The sequence below is a fragment of the Sminthopsis crassicaudata genome, chromosome 2, assembly GCF_048593235.1.
Source record: "Sminthopsis crassicaudata isolate SCR6 chromosome 2, ASM4859323v1, whole genome shotgun sequence".
NCBI classification, from domain to species: domain Eukaryota; kingdom Metazoa; phylum Chordata; class Mammalia; order Dasyuromorphia; family Dasyuridae; genus Sminthopsis; species Sminthopsis crassicaudata.
In genome coordinates, this window is record NC_133618.1 from 633,955,353 (window position 1) to 633,967,028 (window position 11,676).

The 11,676-nt window shown below is 56.1% G+C and overlaps 1 protein-coding gene and 1 long non-coding RNA gene across 2 annotated transcripts; one reads left to right on the forward strand and one right to left on the reverse strand.

Annotated features, from left to right (window-relative positions):
- Window positions 1–362: 362 nt before the first annotated feature.
- LOC141558803 (uncharacterized) lies at window positions 363–2,635 on the reverse strand. The gene is made up of 2 exons (XR_012487147.1): window positions 2,051–2,635; window positions 363–1,074 (listed from the first exon to the last, which is right to left on the reverse strand). It is a non-coding gene; the product is annotated as an uncharacterized LOC141558803 (long non-coding RNA).
- Window positions 2,636–3,054: 419 nt separating this feature from the next.
- TYSND1 (trypsin like peroxisomal matrix peptidase 1) lies at window positions 3,055–8,943 on the forward strand. The gene is made up of 4 exons (XM_074296537.1): window positions 3,055–4,298; window positions 6,466–6,596; window positions 7,661–7,843; window positions 8,170–8,943. The coding sequence occupies exons 1-4, from the start codon at window positions 3,142–3,144 to the stop codon at window positions 8,385–8,387; spliced, it is 1,689 nt and encodes a 562-aa protein (XP_074152638.1). The 5' UTR covers window positions 3,055–3,141; the 3' UTR covers window positions 8,388–8,943.
- Window positions 8,944–11,676: the final 2,733 nt, after the last annotated feature.

Below are 11,676 nucleotides of genomic sequence, written 5' to 3' on the forward strand. Positions count from 1 at the left end.
TGAATTATGGTCACCCCAAAAGTTGCTGTCCCAGTTGGGCAATCTTGAAACACTAAAGTGGTGTGTCTGTGTTGTCTTGAACTGAACTGGAGGTGACAAGCTTCACATTTCCAGGTTATTCTTGTGAAGTAGTAAGGAATAGAAAGCTGATCTTGGACTTGGGAAGACCTGGATTTGGACTCTGCCTGGAACAGCAGCTTTTTGACCATGGGAAAGCCAGTGAACTCATTTGTAAAATGGAGATAATCAACACCTTGAGTGGATTTGAAGATCAATTAAAACTAAAAGCCCCCTATAAATGCCAGCAATGATGATTTTTTAAAAAGTAATTTCATGTTTGTGACTTGGGAAAATCAAAACTGTGAGCCATTTTTCATTATCATAAACACCATATTAATACAGCACTCTGCTAATTGCTTCAGTATTATTTAGGGAAGATCATTGGACTCTAGGGAGGAAGAAACTCCTTGTTGGGAGCTGAAATAGTTAACAGGATTTTTACAATGATTAGGTCAACTTGTGGGTCTGGCCCAACCCCAAGAAGGGGCCAAGTGTCCAAGGGAAAACCATTAATTATGGTCCCTTTTGTGGTTCTATTGTGAAAGATAATTATTAGTTAGGTGAGACTTTCTTTGTGCCTTGATTATGTGTTGTGAAAAAATTAAACTTCTTTAACTACTTCCATACTTCTAGGGTCTGTCATTTCATTATTGTGGGCTCACCTAAGGATTCCTATGGCAACCCCTCTAATTTAGGAGACAATCTTTAAAGGTTTCTGTGGCCTGTGACCCTCCCAACAGCCAGCCTTGTGAGTGAGCTGGAAAGATTAGAAGAGGCCAGGTGCTAAAGGGCTTCAATTAGCCACAGAGCTGGCCTGGGCATTTACTAAGTGATCAGTGCCCCTGGCCACCCTCCAAGTTACAGGAAAGGTTGCACTGCTGGAGGAGCTGCACCAGCTGTTCCCTGCATGAAGGAAATCGGAGATCCAGTCCTTAAGCGTGATTATCCCAGGCTTGGAGGGCGGCTTCCACTAATGCAGAGTCAGGGGACACGACGGCCGGCTGGAAGTATGCCCTAGTAAAGAGTGAAAGGCAGAAGGAATCTCAAGGCAATGAATTCAAGCCTTTTTAAAAAAATTTTGCTGAGGCAATTGGGGTTAAGTGACTTGCCCAGGGTCACACAGCTAGAAAGTGTTAAGTGTCTGAGGCCGGATTTGAACTCAGCTCCTGACTTCAGGGCTGGTGCTTGTGCCACCAGCTGCCCTTGAGTTCAAGCCATTTTACAGATGAGGAGACTGAGGTGAGAGATTATATGACTTGCTCACAGTCACACAGATACCAGAGGCAGGATTTGAGCCAAGTCTTGATTCCAGAGCCATCTGTCATTTTTGTGATCAATATTGATGCCCAGTGCTTGCCAGATACACCATAGTTGCCTTGTAGGGGCGACAGCCGGTCTTGAGGCCAGGAAAACCTTTAGGGTCCACCTGGAACTCACCCAGAAGGTTTCCATGCCCCTCTGCTGTTGTCTCCCTCCTGGGCCCTGCAGCCTCCAGTTCCCTGGTGAGGGGGCACTGACTGGCCCTCTGGTGAGCGGCTCCACCGGGTCGTTCTCTTGGGGGCTCTTGCCCTCTTCCTCAGTGATGTCTCTCATTACACCTGGACTTCTGCGCGGTCTCTCCCTTCGTTCCTCTGGAGAAGGTCCGGTGTGCAGCGGCCCGAGGCACCTCCGATCCCCTAGGAAGGGCAGGGCCATCAGCCTGGGCCTTTCCCGGGCCTGGTGGGAGCAGGTGAGGGCTGGTGCTCAGGACCTGAGGGGCCGATTTAGGACTGCCATCCTCCACCGCCGTCCTCCTGGCGCTCACCTGGGGCTCCGGGTGCACACAGAGACCGCAGATCCACCCCCAGCGAGCCGAGACGTCCCTGGGCAAGAGAGAACAGTTCGCTCCAAGGGCCGTGGGGCGCCCAAAGCCTGGCCCGACATCCGCATCCCGGACCGTCCTCCCCAGCATCCCACTCCCTCCTCGAGGGAGGACTCAAATCCAACTCACAAGGAAAGCGAGACGTCAACCGGGTGGTCGCTGATCCTCTTCGGATAGGAGGACAACCGGGGCATCCTCCCGGGCCCAGAGTCCGGCGCTGGGGCTCGCCCCGAGGCCGATGCCAGGGTGTGGCTGCTGGAGCTCTGTGCCGTTCCCGTGGCCCCTTCTCCCACACCGCCCGCCCCTGCATGGGTGGGGACCCCATCGCCCCCCGGGCTGCTGCAGAGAGCCTTCCTCCAGCGCCGGTCTGACCCTGTCCCCCCATTTTGGAGGAGCTCCACGGGCTTCAGTTCCAGGAACGTCCCATTCTCCCTCCCTCCTCCTTGGGAAAAACCCAGGACTGAAGGCTCCCCCCTCCCCCTCCCTGTAATAGCCCTGGCCGGGATGGCCTGGGCAGCTGGCGTACAAATGGAAAGGAAAGGAGCACGTGACCCCTCGCCCCGGTCGGACCCGGGGAATTTAAAATCTTTCGATTTTTAAAAATTTTTAAATAGTTTATTTGAAAGAGAGAAAAAAGCAAACAAACCCAGCCGAGGCTTAGGGGACGGGTTTGGTGGTTGGGGGATCCCTTGGGGCAGAGACCAGGCCAGAAGCGGCAGGAGGAGCGCGGCGGCGGCGCAGAGCAGCTCAGGCCCACCCACTCGCGGGCCCGCCAGCTGGGTGACGCTGCAAAAAAGTCACTGCCTTTCTCGGCAAAAACGGGCACCGCGGCCAACTCACTCCCCAGGTCACGGGCCCAGAGGGAACAAAGTTGAGTGTCAACGGTAAAGACTTGACCTTCAGCCACGCCCCACACTTCACTTCCGCAAAGCGAGGATCTGGATTGGTGGGCCCTGTGGGCCGTTCCACCGGATAGGCGGGACTGTGATTACGGTCAGGCCACGTGTTTCTCCAGCGCTCGCTCCAATTAGGAGTTGCTGCCCGGCCATCCAATCCTCTTGCACTGGCTGCCTCGGTCAGCCAATCACTATCCTTGAAGGCAAGGCTCCCGAACGCTATTGGGCGACGTCTGCGTCTCAGCGCAGTAGGTCCTGGGCTGCCGTGGGGCTTGGGTCAGGCCAGCTTGGGGCCAGTGCGCATCCCGGCTGGGCTCCCGGGCCATGGGGCGGCGCTGGGGCCTAGCCTTGGCGGCGGGCGAGCGGGCGGGCTGCGTGGTGAGCGCTCGCGGCGCAGAGCGCCCCGGAGCCGAGGCCGAGGGTCCGTGGAGCTGCAGCGGGGTGCTGCTGAGCCGGAGCGCGGGGCTCGTGCTGTGCCACGGGGGCATCGTGGCGCCTTTCCTGCGCGCCGGGGCCGGAGTGCTACAGCCGGGGGCCGGGCCGTCCTTCCTGGGCGCAGAGAGCTGTCGCGACGACTTGCGGCTGCACGTGCAGTGGGGGCCGGGCCGCGGGTTGGGGGCGCGAGCCGGGCCGCGGGGCGCACTGTGTACGCCGCCCTGCAGCGCCCAGCCGGCGCCCCGCGCCCCGGCCCGCGCCCGCCTGCTACTGCTCGTCTGCTGCCCGGCCTTTCGCGCCGGCTTCGCGCGCCTCTTCGGCGGCGACACGGCCGAGCAGTGGCGCTTCGCGGGCAGCGGCCCCGAGCCGCCCACTCCCCCGCAGGAGCCCGAGGACCAGGCGGGCGCGTGGGCGGATGAGGGGCCGCTGCTGGCGGCGCTCGGTTGGTTCGCGCTGCTGTGCGTCGAGGGCAGCGCGGAGGCGGCGGCCGGCCCGCGGCTGTCGGTGGCCCCCGCAGCCTCCCTGCCCAAGGGCGCCCCGCTGCTTGCCTGCGGCTCCCCATTCGGAGCCTTCTGCCCGGACATCTTCCTCAACAGTCTGAGCCGCGGCGTGCTCAGCAACGCGGCCGGCCCGCTGCTGCTCACGGACGCGCGCTGCCTGCCCGGCACCGAGGGGGCCGGTGTCTTCTCGGCCCACGGCGCGCTCGTGGCGCTCGTGGCGGCGCCGCTCTGCTGGCGGGCCCGCGAGTGGGTGGGCCTGAGCCTGCTCTGCGCCGCCGACGCGCTCCTCCACGCCGCTGCCCACGCGCTGGGCCGCCTGGGCTGCCCCGCCGAGGCCCGCCTGCTGGCCTCGCTCCTGCCCCCCGAGGACCCTCCGAGTCCCCCGCTCCTCCCGGAGTTAGGGGCTGCGTGGACCGCTGCCGTCCTGGTCGAGTGTGGGTCCGTGTGGGGCTCCGGAGTGGCGTTGGCCCCGCGCCTGGTGCTCACCTGCCGCCACGTGGCCCCGCAGGAGGCCAAGAGGGTCCTGGTGCGGCCTGCAGCCCCCAAGTAAGGCTGGGGTTACCTGGCAACGCCATCCTCAGTGGACGCTCTCTTAGTTGCCTAGCAACCGGTTCCCACCCCCCCCTCCTCCCAGCTCTTCTATTGGTCCATTTCATTACGAGTGACGTCACCCCCGTAGCGGAGTTGAGTTGTTTTCCTGGGTTGCCTAGGTTGCCCGCCCCCCTCCCCTGAAGAGCCTCCGTGTTTCACGTGTGCCCCTGGAGCCCATCCCCAGACCTCCGTGGCGCTAGCCTTGGGTTATGTGGCCAAGCCTCCGCCACTACGGTCCGTCCCGTTCCTCCGAGGCCTCCGGGCCATTTATAGCCCTGGGGAACAGTCACTCCACTCCCCCCATGGGTTACCCTTGCTCCATTCCCATCCCACTAAAGAGTCCCCACTGGGAAGCCCAAAACGTCTTTCCTGCCTCTTGCCTGCTTTCCCCTTCCCCGTTGCCAAGCAACCGTTTCAGATCCTCCCCCCACGAACTTTGTTCACCCGGGTTTGCCCTGTGGAGCTCTGCGGCTAACCTCTAGCAGGCTCTTAGTTGCTTAGCAACGAAGGAGGCTCTCGGAGTCCTCCGGGTTTCCTCCCCAGGCACTACCTGTTTTCCCTCTCCTCCCTAAAGGGGACAGCCTGGCAGAGTTGGCCCCTACTTCCCAGCGGCGCCCTCTCCTTCCTCCTGCTTCCCGTGCCATCTGCCAATGCCTATCTTCGGCAAGGCCTCCTCACGTGCCAGTTTAGGGTCTGGGAAATCCTAGGCGCGGCCTGTGGGGCTCCTAAGCCAGGCAGGGGCCCAGACGTTGTTGTTTTCCCCTCCCTGAAGAGGAAGGGGGGGGTCCCTTGGCTTTCTTCCCAGCAATCTTTCTGGATAGGGCCAAAGGTAAGCTCTGCCATAGGGGCTCCCTGACTTCCAAGATGTTCTACTCACAGCCGCCTTTGAGGGAGTGCAGGGGGATTTCTGGGTAGACCCGATTGGGGGTCGATTGGAGGCAAGGGTCCTCTGCCTCCCTCCCTGGCAGCTTTTTCCTCACCTGCCTCCTCTCCCCTCATTAGAACTTCATCTGTTCCCTAATCTGATTCACATCCAGGTCGTGATTATAAGGAAACTTGGCCGCCTGGGCCGGTGCGGGTGGAGATGGGGGAAGGTCCCAGGACTTGGCTTGTGGGTTAGGACTTTGTCAGTTCACCTTTCTGACTCAGTTTCCCCTCCTAAAAAGAAGGTTTTGGGACTGATCACTTAAAAAATTTTCCTGATTGCACAATTCTGTATTTCCAACTAATGGCTTTTATACTTTTCTCAGGCCCACGTTTGGACTTGAGTAGGAGGGAGGAGACTTCCATGACCTGAGAGGTCATCGTAGAGTCCAATTTCCTTATTTCACAGAAGAAGAAACTTAGGCTGCAGAGAAGTGACCAAGAAGCAAGTCAGGGCTCCTGACTTTTCAGGCCATTCCTTTTCTTAATAGCACTTTATTTTTCTAAATGCAAGTAGAGATAGTATTCACACTCTTTTGTAAAATGTTGTGCTCTGAGTTTTTCTCCCTCCTCCCTCCCCCAAAACAGCAAAATATCTGATACAGGTAAAATAGGTGCAACCCTCTTAAACATTTCCATATTTGTCATGGTGTGCATGCACACATACACACACACACACACACACACACACACACACACACACACACACACACAATCAGACCAAAAGGAGAAAAAGGCACAAGAAAATAAAAAAGGTGAAAATATTAGGCTCCCATCCACATTCAGGCTCCAGGGTCTCTCTCTGAATGGGAAGGGCATTTTCCGTCCCAAGTCTATTGAAATTTACAGACTATTCTCTGTTGAACCACTGACCCTCTGCCATTTGGTTCCTCCCTGCACTGACACGATTCTTCAGGAAAATGGGAAAGGGGGGAACATGTGGGTCTTATTTTTTGCCACTCCTGTTATGTGTGGTAATTGCTGCTGGCTAAGGGACCAGGGTTTGGGAGTCTGCTCTGGTCCTGGCTGACTTGGTGCCTCTGGGCAAGTCAAATGTGTCCTTCCGAGGTGTGTTCCAGCTCTGGTTCCCAGAGCTGGCTCCAGAGAGATTCCTTCTCGGCCTGCATCGCCTTGAACTGGGGGCCTCGGTCACTCCAAAGTCCTCAGGTTCTTACCCTTTACTGCCCTTTGCCCCCAGGAGTTCTCCAGTCTGGGGGAAAGTGGTGTTTGCCACCCAGGACACATCTCCCTATGACGTGGCAGTGGTGAAGCTGGAGGAGAACCTCAGGGGTATCCCATTTCCTGTCCTGGCCACCCACTTCCATGAAGGTAAGCTGGGAGGATGGGGGACTGGAAGCATAACAAGCCAAGCTAGGAGTGGCTGGCAGAAAGCACCAGACTGGGGGGGATTCCGCAGGCAGCCGCATCGGGCAGGACTGGGGGGTGACCTTGGGCAGTGCACTTCCACTCCCGGGCCCCTACAAAGTGAGGGTGCCAGTCTAGATCATGCTCAAGTTGTAAATCCGCTCATCCTCTCACTCTGGAATATTAAGCACCTTTTCTGTGATGCTTTAAGGTTGCATTCATTAGAATGGAAGCTTGTTGTGAGGTGCACTCATTCACCCTTCCTAGGGTGTCCGTGCCTGGCACACAGGAGGTACTTAATAAATGCTCATTGCTTGGTTGATAGGGATTGCTTTCCACTATATTCATAAATGGATTTTTTTGACAGGACCAGTGGGTTCCTTGGTATACGAGCCCCAGACCCTCACTGAGGGATTCTCTCCACCAATGTAGATTAGTGCAGGGCTTCTGGAACTTTTTCCCTAAGGAGTCCCTCTTTGCCCAAGAAATGTGCCCGGGTACACGGCTTTATAAAATAGGTGTACAAGTTGGACATTGGTAGTATAATTTTGCACCCTCCAGTCAGTTAGGACCCTCCCGTCTCCCCAGGGGGTCAGGGCCCATAGTTTGAGCAGCTGGGGAGGAGTGGCTTCTAGAATCTCAGCTGCTCATGGCAAATAAAGGGAAGCCCCAGGCCACATGCCCAGGACAGGTGGGAGGCAGCCTCTAAGGGCAGCCCTCTTTGTCTTAAAGGCTCATTGGTTAGCAATCACTCAGCTTACACAGAGCTTTCAGGGTGCCTTGGAGTTGCCTCCACACGGTGTTCCCCTTTCTCTGATGAAGAAACTAGGCTTCGGAAGAGCCTTGTCTAAGACCAGAGTGTTTGGGCAGAACTGGGGGCTCTTGAGTCCAAGCTCCTTGCTCCCTTCAGCCGACCCCATGGGGGCCGCAGTGCTCTCACAGAATGTGGGGCCGGGCACAGGGAGGGGGCCTCCCCATCCTTCTGGGAGCCAACCATCCCTCTGCCCCCCCACCTGGGGCTTTTCCAGGAGAGGACGTGTGCGTGGTCGGATTTGGGGCCTTTGGCCAGACCTGCGGCCCCTCAGTGACCTCGGGGATCCTGTCTGCTGTGGTGGAAGTGAACGACGCGCCCGTGATGCTGCAGACCACCTGCGCCGTGCATGGGGGGTCCAGTGGGGGCCCTCTCTTCAGTGACTTGGGGGAACTACTGGGTGAGGAACGTGATGCATTCCTCCCTCCTTCCTTGGTCCCTCAGTTAGGCTCAGGACCAGTGTGGCCAGCCCTGTTCTGGGCCCCGGGACGGGGGTGGGGGGGGAGATAAGGGCTGTGTGGTTCCTGCTCATGGGAGTGTGTACACCCCAATAAGATGAAGCGGCTCTGGAAGGAGAGGGCAGCCCTGGGGGGTGCGGGGTCCTGGGGGCTAGGGCAGCTTGTCTACGGGCAGTCACACACACGTGAGGGTGGGTGCGGCTGTTCTGCGCTCCCTGCTCCAGGGCTGCTGTCCCCACATGTCTGTTTACCCCGACCTCTGCCCTAGGGATTGTCACCAGCAACACCAGAGACAACAGCACGGGGGCCACCTACCCCCACCTGAACTTCAGCATCCCCGTCACGGTGCTGGAGCCGGCCCTGGAGCAGTACCGGCAGACTGGGGAACTGCAGCGCTTCGGGGAGCTGGACCGGCCTGCCGAGCAGGTGAGGGTGGTGTGGCGGCTGCAGAGGGTCCCGGCCGAGCCCCCCCGGAGCAAGCTCTGACTCCTCTGCAGTACATGGCCAGTCTCCTGTTGGGCCCTCCGGCCACCTTAGGAGCAAGGCCTGGTGGAATGGACGCCGACTCCCGGGCACAGACCGCCCTAGACAGCCAAGGATCCCTCCCCTCCTCTGCTTCCCCTTGGGCCAGGGGCTGCCGTCAGCCTTCCTGACGAGCCCGAGGCCCCTTCCCAGGGACCCATGGAGATGGCCCTCCCTAGGGCCAGAGGGGCTGGATGACAATAAAAGCAGCCCCTGTTTGTCAAGTGCTTTCTTCAGAAACCCACAGTGAGGTGGGGGAAGACTGAGGCCCAGAAGAGTGGAGTGGGATCCGTGTGGTGGTGGGCGCAGGTCTGCAGCGGGGCGTTGGGCCCAGGGGGATGGGCCCGGGGAGGAGGCAGCTCAAGAGGTCCAGCTCCTCCCCAGAACGACGGGGTGGTCTTCTCCCAGAAGTGGAGGGCTTGCCCCGGGAGGCCAAGCCGTTGTGTCTGGATCGTGGCTGCCCCAGACACTTGTATCCAGTTCTGTTCTAACAGCACAATTAAAAAAATTCTTTCCTTCAGACCAATCTCCATTGTCAGGGAGTGCTCAGGGAGGAGTTGTGGGGTGTTCTGGACCTACCAGCCTTGGGGTCCCTGAGGGCAGGGGTGCTGTCCTATCCCAGGGAGGGCTCGTGCACGTGGCGCGGACCTTGGAAGCTGCTGCCGGCTGAGAAGACCTGGGCCCATGCCCTCGTATGCAGAGGCATCTGCCTGAGCTGGTCACTGCCTGGGCAGGAGAAAGAGTGACATGGGGTCCACTCCTTGCAGCCTCTGCCCTGCGGGTCTTGGATGGGTCTGCCCGTGGACACTGAGGGGGCCAGGCAGGAGAGCCAGCTTGTGTTTGGGGAATCGGGCAGCTTGGACCCAAAAATCCAGGGTTTTTTAAAGCATTTTCATTAGCACAAGTTTCCCCCCTCCCCAAACTCAGATATTTATGCCCACTACCATTTACACATTTCCAATTTGTGAGCACTGAAATGCTGTTTTTGCTCTTAAAACTATGCTGCTCTTGGCCCTGTTTTGCAGAGGAGGAAATCTGTCCGGGGACACGTGGCAGTGACCGTCAGGCAGGATCTGAACTTGCTCCCAGGGCCAAGCCCCGGGCTTGGCCCACTGTGGGCCCCTGGCTGCCCAGAGGTGCCTCACACCCCCTTTCACAGCCACACACCCCTCGGTGTGCCCCCCCAAGCTCCTGACCCCCAACATTTGTCACCCCCCCTCAACTTGGCCAGTCTGATGGATGGGAGGTGGGGCCTCAGAGGTGGGAGACCCCTTTTACAAACACCAACATTGTCCTCGTGCTATTTGATGGCGTGTCATGAAGGGCCTGATTATAGAAGAATCAAAATTGTGGGTTCCCCAGAGGGGCTGGGCCCAGGGTCGGGGCGGGTTATGCTGGAGAGCGTGTTGGCTGGCCTGGCAGGGTGTAGACGGCATGACCACCGGCCTGTTTACCAGGTGGCTTCTCTAGGGTGGGTCCAGAGATGGCTCCAAGGATCAATTCATCAAGCACCTCCTATGCTCCAGGCACTGCGCTAAGTCCAAGGGGAGGTACTAGAATTAAGGGGTAATTGGGAAAAGCTTTGTGGCAGGGGATGAAATAATCAAAGCAGCAGAGTGGAGGGTTTGTGAGCACTTTATGAAAGACATGCACCCTTGGAAGTACTTGCTATTAGCATTTTACAGATGAGGAAACTGAGGCGGGCAGGTTAAGTGACTTGCCTGGGGCCACACAGCTACTAGTGATGAGGCTAGATTGCAACCTCCGCCTTCCCAGGGTTCTAGCCTCTCGGTATCCCAGCTTGGCTCTGATCAGCATCTCTGAATTGAATTGTCTCAGGTACATTTTTCAAGTAATCTGGAATTATTTGAGTAATTTGGAAATGATTTGGGAGATTCCTTGCTGGAAAGGAGCTTTCTTTTGATTCCAAAGCTTTTCATATTAGCAAACAGTGAGATTTCACATACTCTACACAAGTGTAGTCTTCCAGTAAATTGTGAAGAGCAGAAATGACACGACCCCTGATGCTAATCGTTTGATGCTGAAGTTTCACTGTTGCAAATTAATTGCAAAAAGAAGGGGATCTAAAGAGCTCAGTTCAGGGACTCCTTCAACAAATGTCAACATGGAGAGATGGCTGCTAAAGGGGCCACTGAATCAGGAGTAAAATGAGAATGAACAACAGTTAGGGAGGCTGGTTTCCTAAAACGGGGGAACGGGTAAAAATAAAGCTTTGCAAGATAGCCAGTTAAGCAAAGTCATCCCAAAGACATTCAAAGATGAAAATAGAAGATAGAAGAAAAATGGAAAATATTCATAAACAGTATTGCATCCAAGACGGTGGAACCACGATTTTTGTACTGTTGTCATTTTTTCATCTTGTCTTTTTGTCATTTGGGGTTTTCTTGGCAAAATAGTGATCGCCATTTCCTGCTCCCGTTCATTTGACAGATGAAACAGGCACACAGGGTGAAGTGACTTGCTTAGGGTCACACAACTAGTATGAGGGCAGATTTGAACTTGGGAGAGATGTCTTCTCCACTTCAGGCCCAGTGCTCGCTCCATTGCATCACCTGGGGAATCGCTGTATTTGGATACTAAAAAATAAAGCCCCCACAGAACTAGTCCCCTTGGCACTAATGGGGATAAAAACAAGAAAATCGATTAGACTGTTCATAGTGTAGACAGAGAAGATATGGGCCAGAGCTCACAGCACTATGGAAACATCAGGAGACTAATACCAATCTGAAGGGCCTTAATGCAAAAATAGGACCGAGGTAGCATGGCTAACTGTTGGCTGTGTGCTTGGTGAGGAAACGGACTCTCCAGGAGCTCAGGAGCTGTAGTGGCTGGTTTAATAGTGGCTTTTTGACTCCAATTGCAGGTGGGAAGTCCAATCTCCCTGCTGCCCAGGGCCCAGAAAAGGGGATTATTGCAAAGCAAGCCTAGAAATGAAGGCTGGAGCCAGACCCTGGAAGGATTCAAATGCCAAGCTGCAGAGACTGGGCCTTATTCAGAAAGACTCTGTTATGACCTCCCCAATGTCATCCCCCCCCACAAGTCCTACACTCTGAATTGCCTGCCTTGAGGGCCTTTCTTACATCCTGGAATGTTAAATGGATAAAAGATCAATTTTTTAATGTTGAATTTTATTGATATTTTTTTTTCTCCATATTTTATTTTTCCAAATACATGTAAAGATTAGCTTTCATCATTTATTTTAGTAAGACTTTGCATTTCAAATTTTCTCCCT